Source organism: Diceros bicornis, chromosome 15, assembly GCF_020826845.1.
Source record: "Diceros bicornis minor isolate mBicDic1 chromosome 15, mDicBic1.mat.cur, whole genome shotgun sequence".
Classification (NCBI taxonomy): Eukaryota; Metazoa; Chordata; class Mammalia; order Perissodactyla; family Rhinocerotidae; genus Diceros; species Diceros bicornis.
In genome coordinates, this window is record NC_080754.1 from 25565510 (window position 1) to 25580115 (window position 14606).

Sequence of the window (14606 nt, forward strand, 5' to 3'; positions counted from 1 at the left end):
GTGGTGGCGACCCACATATAAAATAGAGGAAGATTGGCACAGATGTTAGCTCAAGGCTAATCTTCCTCAAACAAAAAAATAGGAGGATTGGCAAGAGATGTTAGCTCAGGGCCAGTCTTCCTCAACAACAACAAACAAAATGTTTAGCAGATCCTGGGCAGAGTCCTAGGGAGCTAGGCCAAGAAGATGAGAAGCTCCCAGGGCAGGGCCCAGTCAGAGACTCAGCAGGAAAAGCCAGACAGGGACTCGCTGCTGGGGTGGGAGATACAGTGAAGGGAGTAAGGTGAGAGATTACAGAAACTGCAGGACAAGGTCAGAGGAGACCCAGACACACCTGACTTCATGGTGAGAGTCTGTGCTACCAGCTCGGGGCTCCCAACATTTCTCTAGTAGGGATAAGTTTGGTTGTAGAATCTGGAGTAGGACCCAATAGATACTTGGGAAGTTAGGCATCCATAGCAGATAGTTAAAAAAAATATACAGTAAAAATACGATGGGCCTCAGAGTTTTGAACAGGGCTTGAGAGTCCTTCCTGGTACCATTGAATCACCTCTGACCTCTGTGGTGGTGAGGGATGGGGCTGAGGACGCCCGTCAAATGGGAATATTGTTTGTTGAGAGAATAGCCGACCTGATAGAAAGAGATCCAAACGTACATCATGAAAAGACAAAAAAAAAAAAAATGCTACTGGACGGGGGGTCATTTTAGAGAAATCAGGGACCCTGCTACAGGAGAGAAAGTAGAGTTTTCACTTTTAGGTCGCTAGAAAGGATCCATTCAACAGGACCTGCTTTTCTCTTGAGAAATATTTAAAGGAATAGAAGACTGTTTCGTCTTTTTTGAGGACCAGCATGAGTCAGCTCAGTGGAGAGTAGGACATTTAAAGTGCCTGGAACTTAAGCCGGCTGCCTATGTGTCCGATCTCCCTGGGGTGACTTAAAAGTGAAATCTGCAGGTAAACGAGAGGAGGCTGCGATAATACAGTATTTATGGCCAGACCACCGGCAGCGGGAGGAAGAGCAGGTGGTTAAAGCCTGCAAAGGGGGCCAGGAGCACGGAGGACATTATGCAAGTAATCCAAGTTTAGAGCCCTGAAATGGGAGAACGGGGCAGGGGGAGGGAAGGAGAGATGCAACAGAGGAGTAAGAGTGGGGACTTGGGGGCCGGCCCGGTGGCGCAAGCTGTTGGATGCGCGCACTCCGCTGCGGCAGCCCGGGGTTTGCCGGTTCGGATCTTGGGCGCGCACCGACGCACCACTTGTTGGGCCATGCTGTGGCAGGCATCCCATGTAAAGTGGAGGAAGATGGGCATGGATGTTGGCCCAGGGCCAGTCTTCCTCAGCAAAAGGAGGAGGATTGGCAGATGTTAGCTCGGGGCCGATCTTCCTCACAAAAAAAAAAAAAAGAGTGGGGACTGGTTAGGGGGAGGGCTTGGCATACTCAGGAGGAAGCAAATGTTCAAGGAACTGACAATTTAAAATAAAGTCATCTGTAAAATAAGTCAGTATGTGGGAGATATAGACATCGAGAGAGAGTTAGGACAGAGCATCCTCTTTGCTGCCTCTGCTGTGAATGGCTGTACCCAGGGAGGGATCAAGTGGCCAAATGACAAGCCCAACAGGGAGGCAAGGAGGACTAATCGGCAGTGGTTTTCCAGCTCCACGTCCATGTCTCAGTGTTTAATAAGTCAAACAGAGAAACAACTGAGAGACAAGTTGTGTCTTGCATTAGCCCACTCACAGAGACTTTTGGGGAGGAAGGCTCTGCCAGGAGAAGAAAAATTAGAAAACATAAAGGAGTCATCTCTGACAAGGGGGGTTAAAAATGAGGCCAAACATGGGGCCAGCCCAGTGGCATAGTGGTTAAGTTTGCTTGCTCTGCTTCTGGCAGCCCAGGGTTCGCAGGTTCAGATCCCGGGCACAGACTGAGGCACCGCTTATCAAGCCATGCTGTGGCAGGCATCCCACGTATAAAGCAGAGGAAGATGAGCACAGATGTTAGCTCAGGGCCAATCTTCCTCAGCAAAAAGAGGAAGATTGGCCATGGATGTTAGCTCAAGGCTAATTCTCCTCACCAAAAAAAAAAAAAAAAAAAAATGAAGCCAAACATGAAGAATAATCTGCAGGCCTAAAAGGGAAAATTAGAAAACATATATGCCAAGAAATTGAAAATAAAAATCTAAAGATTTGCAAAGGAGGACATTAAAATAGCTCTTGAAAGTCTGTGGAGAAGAAAAGAATTAGGTGAAAACAGAGATGCTGTTTGCAGCATTTTCTACAACAGCCTGTTGGATAACCCTGTTAAATTCCTGGGACCAGAGATTGAGCTGAGAGAGAGAAGTGAGAACTTCCTGCATGTGCCACTGGGCAGGACTGGAGCTCCGAAAAGGGGAAGAAACAGCGAGAGTGGGGAAGTGTTCACTGGTCCTCTCAGAATGGAAAGAGGAAGAAGAGAAAATAGGGGTGCTAGGGCTCTGTGAGACAGGAGACCTGCTGACACACACCAGGACTGGTCAGGAAGAAAAAACGCACACATACATTTCTAAGAAACTGATCATTTAGTATTTATGAGGGAATTTGGTTTTTATTGGTTAATGAGAGGCACACTCTGTGTAATTAACGTTCAGTAGGTGGTGTGACTCATCACGGTCCAGGAGAAGGCGTAAAGCACGAAGCATGAATGAATTATATTTAAGGATTGCAAGTAAAAGCCTTTTAAGTGTGCCAAGAGTCCTCAAAGGTCTTTTGGCCCCTCCCCTACTGGCAGAAGCTCTTGGAACTTTCCAGTGATTCCACTTGTGGGTACTCTGAAGCTGTGTTTCTCAAGTGTGAGCCCCAAGATCCCTGGGCACCCTGAGGCTTCCCTGTTGCTCTGGGGAGAGGATGAGGAGGGATTGTTTCAGGGGCAGTCTGCCTGACCACTGACCCATCCATTGCTCCTAACCCCCTCAGCTGCCACTCTTTGGAATTCCCTTATTGCCTTGGGGTGGGGACCTGGTGTAGTCAGTCTCTTAGACCAAGCCATTGAGGTGAAGTGAACCAGGACATTCATCTTGTTTTTGCACCATATTGGGTTTTGGCTGGATCTAAAGCTTGAGCACGAGAGACGTTGCCTGTTGATCATCTTCCTTCCACTTCCTCCTCTGTTGTCTGAACAGGGCAGCCTACAGGAGGCAAACACCACCGTCAGGCTTCTCTTCAGGAACTGGGTGTTTGAATTGTAGAAGCACGCAGCCTAGCTCTTTATCCTCCCTTAACCCGTTCCCCAGCTACCCCCCCACTCACCAGTGGGTCTGACTGTAACTTGCCCTGGGGGCAGTGTGCCTTCTATCTGGGTGATACAACCAAAGCCTCAGGCCCCCTCTGCTCAGCCTCAACAATCTGCAAAAGGGCTGCAAGTTGCGTCTCAGGCCCTGTGCACACTTGATCCCGGGGAAAGAACCCTGAGTACTTGACATTGGCACAGAGGAACAACTCCACTGAGGTGTACAAGCTCAGTGATAGGAATTCTCAGAGTTAGAAGGAACTTTTGCGGTCATCTAGGCCAGCATTCTACAAATAGTCCATTAGTGGAAAGTGGAATCAATTTAGTGGGACACCACCAGAAATTGAGACAGTAAAACGAAATAGAATATCAGAGTGAAGCTGATATAAGATATAAAATGTATTTCTTACAAAGGATTGCAATCCAAAAAGTTTGAGAGACCTGATGTAGGTCAAGCAAACTCTGGGAGGCCAGTAGCTCAGGCCACTGGTGTCTTCTCTCCACCTGTCTCCCACCCCCTCCAACCACAAACATACCTAAAAATATGTCCATAACTTGCCCTGGTGTGTGGTTTAAGGAGCGTGGGATTTGTAGTCGAGGTCTGGGTTCAAGTCCAGCTGGGTGACTGGGAAACCACCTAGCCAGTGTTTCTGAGACAGTATCCCAGGAACCCCCTTTTCAGAATCATGAGTTGGAGTCCTTGTTAAAAAATATGCATTCCTGGGCCCTAACCCAGGCCCCCTGAATCATAATCTGTGATTGGGGGCTGGAGCAAGGGAGGGACCAGCAAGGGCATCTGCATTTTTGATCAGCTCCCTAGGTGATCTTCATGCACAGTCAGTGTTCTGACCACTGACCTTGACATTTCTGAGCTTCAGTTTCTTGATGCATGAGATGGAGATGGTCATACCACCAGGTTATTGTGAGTATCAAGTGGAGAACTCATGTGAAGGTACTTTGCACACTGTAAAAGCACTCTGCAGACGTGAGGTATTACCACCCACAGCATCCTCCTCTAAATGAGGCTTTAGAGAAGATAGCACGAGGAGAGTGGGGAGTGGGGTCTGTGCGTTTAATGGGACCAGGAAAGTTAAGTGGAGAAAATGAGCCAACAAGCATTTTTTTTTCTGTGTCTTTCCATCTTCCGCCTTCTGACCTACACATTTAGGTAGGTCAGATCTAATCTCGTCAGCAGTATGGTGCCCATCTGTGGGAGTGTGTTAGGAGCAGACTCCCTGCTCTGTGGTTGGTGGTGAGGCCTGTTGCAACCGTCAGTCTGATACATCCTGTTAACCTTTTTAAGCTCACTGTGACATTCAAGTTCTGTTAGTAGAGAACTCTCATAGTCCTGGATGCAGAGGTCTTGGTCCTGGTGGGACTGTTGATTCCTGACCTACTGTGGTGTTCGGGTGTTTGCCATTCAGCAGAAGCTTCCCAGGATGTGTGTGAAACAGCTGCACAACATATTTGGACTATGTGTTCATATGGCTGCTGGTGCAGTCAGTGCAGGTCCTGACGGCTTAAATCAGACATGTGCAGACTGAAGTCAAGTGCCCAGAGGTGGTAGAGGGGCTTTCCCCTAAACCGCTGTTTGGGCTGAACCCAGAGAACAGGCTGCCGAGCCAGGCCTCTGGGCCTCCCCTTCCTGCGCTTCCCTCCCTCTCCCTCTGCGCCTAAGTGCAGTTGCTGTTCCAAGAGGAAAGCTGTGTGCTTACCTCTAGGAGACACATTAATAACTAAAGGTTTCTCCTAGGCAAAGTGAAAGTCTCTGTGTTCAGCTAGGAGAGGTTGTCCTATCTCCGGGTCTCTCTACCCAATTTTATTGTTTCTGCCCCAGGATCGGTGCAGTGGGAAGGGCCAGGCCTGGAGGGAGGGCAGGATGGAGCACTAAGGACCGTCCCTAAGTAAGATGTGACCCCCCTTTCTTCCCTTCCCACTCTTTCCCCTGGTCTCCAAGGGGAAACAGTTCTGTTCCCCTGCCAGATAAATAAGGTTCTGCTTCTGCTTTTGAGTTGAAGCCTTGTTCTTTGTGTTGCTGGCAGCCTCTGTTTTAAGCTAACGGCTCCAGTGAGGACTGGGGATGGGGAAGACTGCAGGGGTTAGAAGGAAGGGAGGTCAGCTCTTCCATTGTTCCCAAACATCACCTAGAATCAAGTGAGAGTGAGTGAGTTAGAAATGATGCCCTAGGAGTCTAAGGAGTGGTAGTGCAGGCAGGCCTGGGGCACAGGGTGGAGCCCTTGGAAGGAGTAACAGGACATGCTGGGGAGGGGTTTTAAAGGCACAATTAGGTGGAAGCTTGGCAAAGGAATAATGAGAAGAACTCCAACGGAACAAGAAGGAGTTAGAATCAAAGCCGTGGCCCTGGGCAGGCTCCAGACGGTTGCTGCAGCTGGAACGGCTGGGTGATTCGACGGCACTGTTAATTATGTTTTTTTTTTTCTTGTTTTCTTTCCTGTTCCCAACTCTCTTTTCCATCTTCGGCCTTCTTTCCACCCTGAATCCCATCTTTTCCCTTTTTTCTTCCTCCTCCTCCCCTGCTCTCACGCATCCTTTGCCCCCTTCCTCTCTCACCCACTCATCTCCTTCCTCCACGCCCTCATATTTTACTCCGCACCCCCATCACCTCCAAGCTCTCTGGTGGATGTGAGTTGACCGTGGTCCTCCAGGACTTCAATGCAGGCCACAGCAGCGAGCTGACCATCCAGGTGGGACAGACGGTGGAGCTGCTGGAGCGGCCGAGCGAGCGGCCGGGCTGGTGTCTGGTGCGCACCACGGAGCGGAGCCCCCCGCAGGAGGGCCTGGTCCCCAGCAGTGCCCTGTGCATCTCCCATTCCCGAAGCAGTGTGGAGATGGACTGCTTCTTCCCATTGGTGAAAGGTATGGAGGACGGAGGGGGAGGGGACGTGCACCAGCAGGCGGCTGGGGGCGCTGGCCCACTCGAACTGAAGACCATTGTGGAACTAACCTGCCTCGTGAAACCATTTTGACCTTGTGGGATTTCTCTGGGATCTGCTTGCGAAGAAAGTGGGTTGGGAACATGAAGAGAAATAGCCGTGTGACTTTGGAAAAGTCATTTAACCTTTCTGAGTCAGTGTTGCCTTAAAAATGAAGGTTGAATTAGATGACCTCTAAGATCTCTTCCAGCTCTCCTGTTGTATCACCCTTCGTTCAGAAAAGTCTTCTTCTACCTATGGCCGTAGCCTAGACTCATCCTTTCTCTACTGACCCACTCTGCCTTCCACAGGTACCATGGGCTCCCTGACCCCAAACCCCCAGCCATCCTCATGTTGACACAGGGCCACCGAACAAACCTAGGGACAGTTGGGCTCGACCCTCCCCTCAGCCCTGCCAGGGTCTGAGACACTCATTCATGTGCCTTTGGTGGATAAGTTATTCAAGTCTAGGCTTCTGTTTTATATAAGCTCTGTGCTTGTTTTATGTAGGCTCTCTGCTTGTTTATTCACTTTTCTCATACCAGGGAGACTGAACTACTTAGAACAGTGATTCTCCAGGGTGGGCGGGGTCTCTGCATTGGCAGCATCAGCATCCCCTGGGAACCTGTTAGAAATGCAAATTCTCAAACCCCACCACAGACCTGCTGGATCAGAAACGGCCAGAGTGGGGCCCAGCGGTCTGTGGTTTAACAAGCTCTCCAGGGGACTCCGATGCACACTCAAGTATGACAACCAGTGACTTCAAAAGTCAAAGCTGGCAGGGGCCTTGAAGTCACTCGTTTTACGTTGAGGAAACTGAGGCCCAGAGAGTGACTTGGTTCTAAGCTTGTTTCTGTAACTGGTCAGATCATCTGAATCAGGTCACCTGCTATGCAGACCCATACTAGGTATTTTTGGGATGGGAAAAGGGAAGGGACCTGGTTCTGTTGGGAGGGAGGGACGAGAGTCACCACAGACGCCTGCTGCAGGCTTCCTAGTAGATACCATGAGTTACGTGTCTGAAATGTTCCGGTTTCTGGAATTCCATCTTCTCCGTCTCCAAAGCCTGACTTCCTCCTTTCCTCCACCAGGTGGCGATAGCAGGTTGCATTATTAGTGCTTCCCCAATTCCATCGGCTCCCTGGGTTTTTTTCTACCCGGAGAATAATGTGAACTAAAACTTGATTCTCCTTCACACACACACGCCAGTGCTCCCTTCCCCCAGCTTAGCCATCACCTGCTTTTCCCCCTTTTTCTCTGAGGACTAAGGAAGAACTGTGTCAGAAAGTTGTGTGGAATTTGCAATTGCCAATACAGCTCCTCAGTCCTTTGAAGCAGCCACTAGAGAAACTCAGGGAAACTCAGGAATATGGTTCTATTTGATGTCTAACCAAGGGGGAAACTGGGGCGCAAAAGGTTAGAATTGTGAGGGTGAAATGAGATCGTAGAGACAAAACAACTAGAACAAGTACCCTGTACTCAATATATTTGGTTGTCATGATAAGTTATAGTTATTATATGATTTGTTGTAGATTATTCAGCAAAATAACTGCAAACTCCCACAAGTCCAGTCTAGAGACCCCATCTCCAGAGACAGAACCAAGGACAGCAATGCATTTGCTGCGAAAGGTGAATTTGTCACAGCTGTCCCAGTGTGGGTCGTTCCATCAGGAAGCACTTAGCTTCAAGAGAAGACCTGAGACTTCTTGAACTAGGCCCGGCCTCCCTAGCCTGTGGCTGGGTAAAACGTGCATCCCCTTCCTGCCCCCGGCCCAGCTGGCGTCCCTATGTGCGCAGCTTGTCAGGAGTAAACCCAAGGCAGAGAAGCAGAGAGCTGTCAGAGTGGATCTGTAATCCAGAGGCAAGATGGGAGGTGAAGGCATTCAGGATAAGAACTCTAGAAGGAGGGAGGTTAGTGGAGAACTAACTGAAAAGGGGAGCTGAGGACAAGGGATGGAAAACAGAGACAAGAGAGAAAGCAGGGAAGGAGGCTATCCCAGAATTTTCCAGCTAACTCCACCAACCACCATGGCCTATCACCCATTTCCTTGGCTCTCTTTGTTTGCAGGTTGGCTCCTCTCTCTCCAAGCATAGGCCAGTTAGCTCTCACTGCCCTCTCACCTGTGTGGTCTCAGCATATGTTGGTGCCCGACTCCTGGCAGTCAGGACCTAAGTCACTGTTCTCCATGGAGCATCCCTTAGGGCCCTCACAAGGCCTCATCTGAAGTATATGAACTCACGCACACGCCCCAGCTTGGAAACCCCACTCCCTGTCTCCAGGGCCTGCCCGGAATGTTGGCTTCTTAGCAGAAACTCCATAAACTGTTCCTCCTCCCTTCCAACTGGCTGTCCACTGGCCACCTGGCCTTTTCTTCTCTCAGCAGTGGTTTGTCTCCAGCGGGTGTATCACCTTATAAATTATCCACAGCTGGATTGAGAATGAAACCTTCCTCTGGGGGCTGTGGAATAGGACAGGGTGGCCTCATGTGGTGTCACTGGAGGTCAGAATCTTTTTCTTTTTCAATCCTTAGAAGGGAGCTGCTCCTCCTAACCTTTGCAGAGAGCATCAAGGCAGTGCTCCTGCGGCTGTGAGAGGCAGGGAAGTAGCTATATGGCGTGCTGAGTGCCATGTGAGCGCTCAGGCCATGACCATCACCCCCAGAAATGGAGGCAGAACCGCAGAATGTTAGCACCAAGGAGGCGAATTGGAGAACCACTGGCCCAGGGTTCAGAGAATCACCTGGAAGTTTTACCAAGTGACAACACCCAGGCCCCACCTACAACAACTGGAATCAGAGTCTCCAGGGTGGGGCCTGAGAGTCGGTGTTTTTTAACTGCTCCTTAGTGGATCCAAGGTACAGCCAGGGTTGAGAACCACGGCACTAGCCCAGTTTCCTCTCTTCCAGGGGCACTCTCGGGCATAGGAAAGTAAGGTGACTTTCCTGAAGCCACAGGGAGAGTTGATAGCAGAGCTGGGGTGGAGCCAGGGCGCCCTCCTCCTCATACACGCTGCCCGCTGGGCTTCCAGGCGGCTCTAGGGCTCCTCTCCCATCTTTCCCTCCTATAATTCTTTTTTTTTTTTTTTTTGTGAGGAAGATCAGCCCTGAGCTAACATCCATGCTAATCCTCCTCTTTTTGCTGAGGAAGACCGGCTCTGAGCTAACATCTATTGCCAATCCTCCTCCATTTTTTTCCGCAAAGCCCCAGTAGATAGTTGTATGTCATAGTTGCACATCCTTCTAGTTGCTGTATGTAGGACATGGCCTCAGCATGGCCAGAGAAGCGGTGTGTTGGTGCGCGCCCGGGATCCGAACCCGGGATGCCAGTAGCGGAGCGCGTGCATTTAACCGCTAAGCCACGGGGCTGGCCCTCCCTCCTATGATTTTATGCAGCCCGGAGACAGTCACCTGTTGTTTTCTCCTGATATATCTGTGCCAGGACTGAATTTGGGGCTGTGTGACAGAGTGGGGGGCCTGCCTTTCCTATTACTTTCCCGCCACCCTGACATTGTACGGTTCTCACTGGGGTTGGGCCCTGCGGGACCCGTCATTCTTCTTCCTAATCTGCTTTCCCTTCCTCAGCAGTAAGTGGTGGAGGGCAGCACCACCCAAGGCACAAAGACTATACAGCAGTGGCCTTCAACTCTGGATGCATCTTAGACCCACCTGGAGGAGACTTTTGAAAATACTAATGCCTCACATCCCATCCCAGACCAATTAATTCGGGGCTACCAAGGGCCTGGGCATCAGTATTTTTTGAGTTCCTTAGTAATTCTGATGTTCCGTGAGGGTTGAGAGTCATTGCTTTATGGGTTTGGCATCCCCAAATGTCAGGCTTAGGAGATTCTTACAGATGCCTTGGAAGGGGTGAACATGCAGTTTATATAAAGAACTCCTACCGCTCAACAACAGAAACACAAATAATTCGATTTAAAAATGGGCAAAGGACTTGAATAGACATTTCTCCAAAGAAGATATACAAATGGCCAATAAGCATATGAAAAGATGGGCAACATCTTACATCATTACATCTGGCATTTTACAATCATTAGGGAAATGCAAATCAAGACAATGAGATACCATCTCACACCCATTAGGACGGCTATTATTAAAAAAAAAACACACACACACAGAAAACAGGTGTTGGTGAGGATATGGAGAAATTGGAACACTTGTGCACTGCTGGTGGGAAAGTAAAATGGTGAACTGCTATGGAAAACAATATGAGCTTCCTCAGAAAATTAAACATAGAATTACCATATAATCCAGCAATTCCTCTTCTAGGTATATACCCAAAAGAATTGAAAGCAGGTACTCAAAGAGGTTTTGTACATCCATGTTCATAGCAGCATTATTCACAATAGTCAAAGGGTAGAAGAAACCCAGGTGTCCATCAATGGATGCATGGAAAAACAAAATGTGGTAATATATATACAATGGAATATTATTCAGCCTTAAAAAAGAAGGAAAATCTGACACATGCTACAACATGGATGAACTTTGAAGACATGATGTTAAATGAAATCAGCCAGTCACAAAAGGACAAAAGCTCTATGATTCCACTTATGTGAGGTACCTAGAGTAGTCAAATTCATGGAGACAGAAAGTGGAATGGTAGTTGCCCGGGGCTGAGGGAGGGGAAGAATGGAAAGTTAATGTTCAATGGGTACAAAGTTTCAGTTTTGCAAGATGAAAAAGTTCTGGAGATGGATGGTGGTGATGGTTGCACAACAATGTGAACATGCTTAATGCCACTGAACTGTAAACTTAAAAATGGTTAAAAAGGGTTAAAAAAAAAAAAAAAAAAAAGCATTGGTCCTGGGTACTTCTGCCCCAGGCTCCAAAAACCGGTCTAGGTTCTTCTCCATCCACCTATATAGGACATTCGTGTTCCTTTTCTTTTCCTGTACAGTTTCTTCCCTGGCTCTAGCTGAGCGCCTGGAGGAGCTAGAAGGAAACGGTTCTTTGCTTACCATACCTAGCCCGGGGCCAGATGAGCACTACAAGCAGATGTCCTGGAGGAGAGGGCCAGTGGCCCATGGTGGCCCTAGCTTGTTCAGAGGGAGTCCTTTCCCATGGAGTCTCCTAAAGATTTTTGCTGTTATGGCCTAGCTGGCCCAGGAACAGCTTACCTGGCTGCGGAAGGTGTGGAGGTCTAGAACAGTGGAGAAGACTTGGGCTCTGGAGCATATACCACCAACAGCCTGAAGATGCTGAACTAGTCTGTGATACTGTTGACTTATATTAAGTTTTTAGTCAACTCATAAAAATACCTGATGTTTGTTGAGCCTTACCATGGGCTAGATTCTAGGTTAATGCTTTAATACTACTAATAATAATATTTTCTGATTTTACAGACAAGGAAACTGAGTCTTAGAAAGATTAGGTAACTTGTCCAAAGTCACGTAGCTTACAAGGGGCAGACCTAGATTTGAACCCAGGTCTATCCATTTCCCAGGGTCTCACTCTTGACCACTATGCTCTACAACCTCCCAAGTCTGAAGGCATTTGAGACAGACAGGTACTTTAGTTTACCACCCTTCCATCTGACTAGGCACCCCTTTATTTAACCAGTCTGGCTTTATTTAACCAATCAGACAGACTTGTCCTGTGGGTGCTCTGCACACTAGAAAGTCCTGGTGTCCCCAGCTGGAGCAGGGCAACAGAGCAGCCTCTGGATAGCAGGCTGAACTGGGTCCGGTTCTGATAGGGGCCAGCTGACCCCTGGAGCTGGTCCAGCCATCCAACAGATTTTCTGCAGGATGGGAACTGCCTGCACTTTCTGCTGCCAGGAGCCAAGATGTACCTTTCCTGTCCCCTCTACTATCAAATCCAGAGACTTAAAGTCTCCTCCTACCTACTCACCCTGGAGAGTCCACCAAAAGTCTCTCTCTCTGTCTTAGTTTTCGGTATAATTTTGCATTAGGAGCAACTACTCTCAGGTTTTTAGTTTATTCCATAATGCCTAACACAGGGCTTTACCTTGGGAAGCTGAAAAAATAATTGGCGGATGAACACTCCCCAAACATTCCCTTTCAGGTGTGAAGTGACACGTGAAAACTACAGCTTGCTGATCCGTATTCCAACTCCGTTTGCACAACACCACATCTGAAACTGACCAGCTGTGAGGTAGCCACTTGAAATGCAGAACTCACTTCCTCACGGAACAAAACTGTACATGGGAGTGTGATGAATGAGGATGGGTTCCCACGCCAGCCCACAAAATTTTATTTAAGAATAACATAGCTGAATATAGTATGTTTGCAGTGAAAAATAGTGATAAGGTTGTTTTTAAAAATCACAATACTGTTGGATAAGAATAACTGAAACCAAAAAATAATGCATGAGTGAGAAATGTAATTAACTTGAGTGCTGATACTTCGTGAAGAAAAGTATGTTTTAATATAGATGGAGATGTATTGGTAAAGATTCTAAAAGGAGCTCCTAGCCATTTTTCACGACTATAAAAAGTTAGAAGTAACTTTTTAGAATTTATAACTCTCTTTTTATAATTGAATAAAAGTGGTCCTTGATTTAGATTTCATTTCACGTCAGAACATTGGCTTTTATGGGCTCTTGGAATCTTAGAATTGAAAAGCATCTTAAAGGTCTTCTGATTCACTCTCTCCACTAATGTAGGGACCCCCTTCTAAAATGTCTCTGACGGGTGGTCAGCCAAGCATACTTGAGCACTCCCAGGGACTGGGAGCTCATTACCTCTAGAGGAAGCCTGTTGCATTTTAGTGCAATTCTAATGGTTAGAAAATTCCTCTTACTTAGTGCTGAAATCCAGATACTTCCTGCCCACCCCTCCTCCTGTGCTCCTCTCCCCAATCTCCCACTTGAAACCCACCAATCCTAATTCTCATTCTCCATCTCCTTCTGATCTTTATCTAGAAAGAAGTAATTTGATTTGCATGTAAAATGTTAGACACTTCTCTCCTAAGATATGATTTAATAAGAGCCTAGCAATTTCTCCATACATCTTTTATTAAATCCTTAAAGCAGAACAAAACTTTTTGGATTAAATTCAACAATCCTAACTTGTTTAAAGTGATTATTTGGGTGTGTGGTTTTAAAGTCCTCTTAACCATCCTTGGGTTTAGGAGCTTCCAGCCGTCTGGCTTTACTCCTGCACATCAGGTGCCCCTGGTCTCTCACTCACGGACCTCTGATCTGGTCTCCTTCTCTCTGGGCACAGGACTTAGAGGCGACTGCCTTCCACTCTGAGGCTCCCTAGGGGCTAGTCTTTTTTCCTGGTTATTCCCTACCGTCATTGATATTGTTGTTTGTTCTAAAGTAGCATTTTTATAACCTTTTATCCATATCTTCCTGAATTACCTCTAGAATCCCTTCCAGTTCTAAAAATGTCTGCTTTTTTCTCTCCACATCAGGTAAGTATCCTTGGCAACCTAAGTGTCCTGTGTTTAATTCATCCAAGCATGGCATAAATATCTTCAGTTTGAGGTCCAATTTATTAGGTTGAACCACATGAAATTGCCATTTTTGTAGTCAAAAATGGTTGAATTCAGTGATTTGAAATGGTTGAACCTGATACGTTACAATCAGCCTATCTTTTCCTTAGAAGGGTACTTTCTTATCTTTGAGAAAACAGGGGAGGATGTGGCTCTCAGGGAGTCCGATAGGCCAGGAAGAGGACAGGATGTGGAATGAGTGGAAAGTCACTTAATCTTAGTCTCCGCATCTATGCAAAGGGAAGCTCATAAAAATGCCTGTCTCACAGAGTTGCCGGGAGGCTCAAAGATGGCAGTGTTAAGTAAAAGTGCTTTTTAAACTGTAAAGTTGGTCTTGTTGTTATGTGCACGGGCTAATTGTTTAGAATGAAACAAAAGTGACCTGGCTACCCTGAGGCTTTACAATGGTATGTATTAGACCATAAAATGAGATGACGAGAGGTGTGGAGTAACTAAGAGTCTTGGGGTGGAAGACCTGAGTGTGAATCCTGACTCAGCCACTGACTAGTTGGTGACCTTGGGCAAGACTTTGAACTCTATAAAATGGGGTAATGGAGCTTACTTCCCTTGAGTTAGACTACCTAGCCTGGGTCTACCATATAAATTAACAATTAATATTAATTTCCCTGCCTGACCTTTGTGCCAGTACTGATACTTCTATAGGGGTGAGTCTAGGGTGTTTCCAGCCTGAATGCTCTCCAGGGCTGTTCAAGGGGTCAAGGTTCTGTTTCTAGCTTCATCCGTAGGTTTTGCAAAGGCCCCAACATTGTCTCTAGTCTGCACTCTCGCCCTTCCCTCAGTTTCTCTTCCTGGCCTATCCTGGGCCCTCTCCCCAGTCTACTAACAGCAGGTCCATCTGGCTCTATGATTTCCCAAGAAATAATGGTCTGTTCCTCTCTTCTTTCTTTTGCCTTCTACCCAGAGGGTCGAGATCAC

At 47.5% G+C, this 14606-nt stretch overlaps 1 protein-coding gene across 3 annotated transcripts in view; it reads left to right on the forward strand.

Annotated features, from left to right (window-relative positions):
* KALRN (kalirin RhoGEF kinase) overlaps nt 1–14606 on the forward strand; it is a 633650-nt gene that overhangs the window by 494337 nt on the left and 124707 nt on the right. For all 3 annotated transcript variants that reach the window (XM_058555937.1, XM_058555939.1, XM_058555940.1), the window contains exon 34: nt 5894–6140. In XM_058555937.1, coding sequence (XP_058411920.1) covers nt 5894–6140 — 247 coding nt within the window. The remainder of the gene's footprint in view (nt 1–5893; nt 6141–14606) is intronic.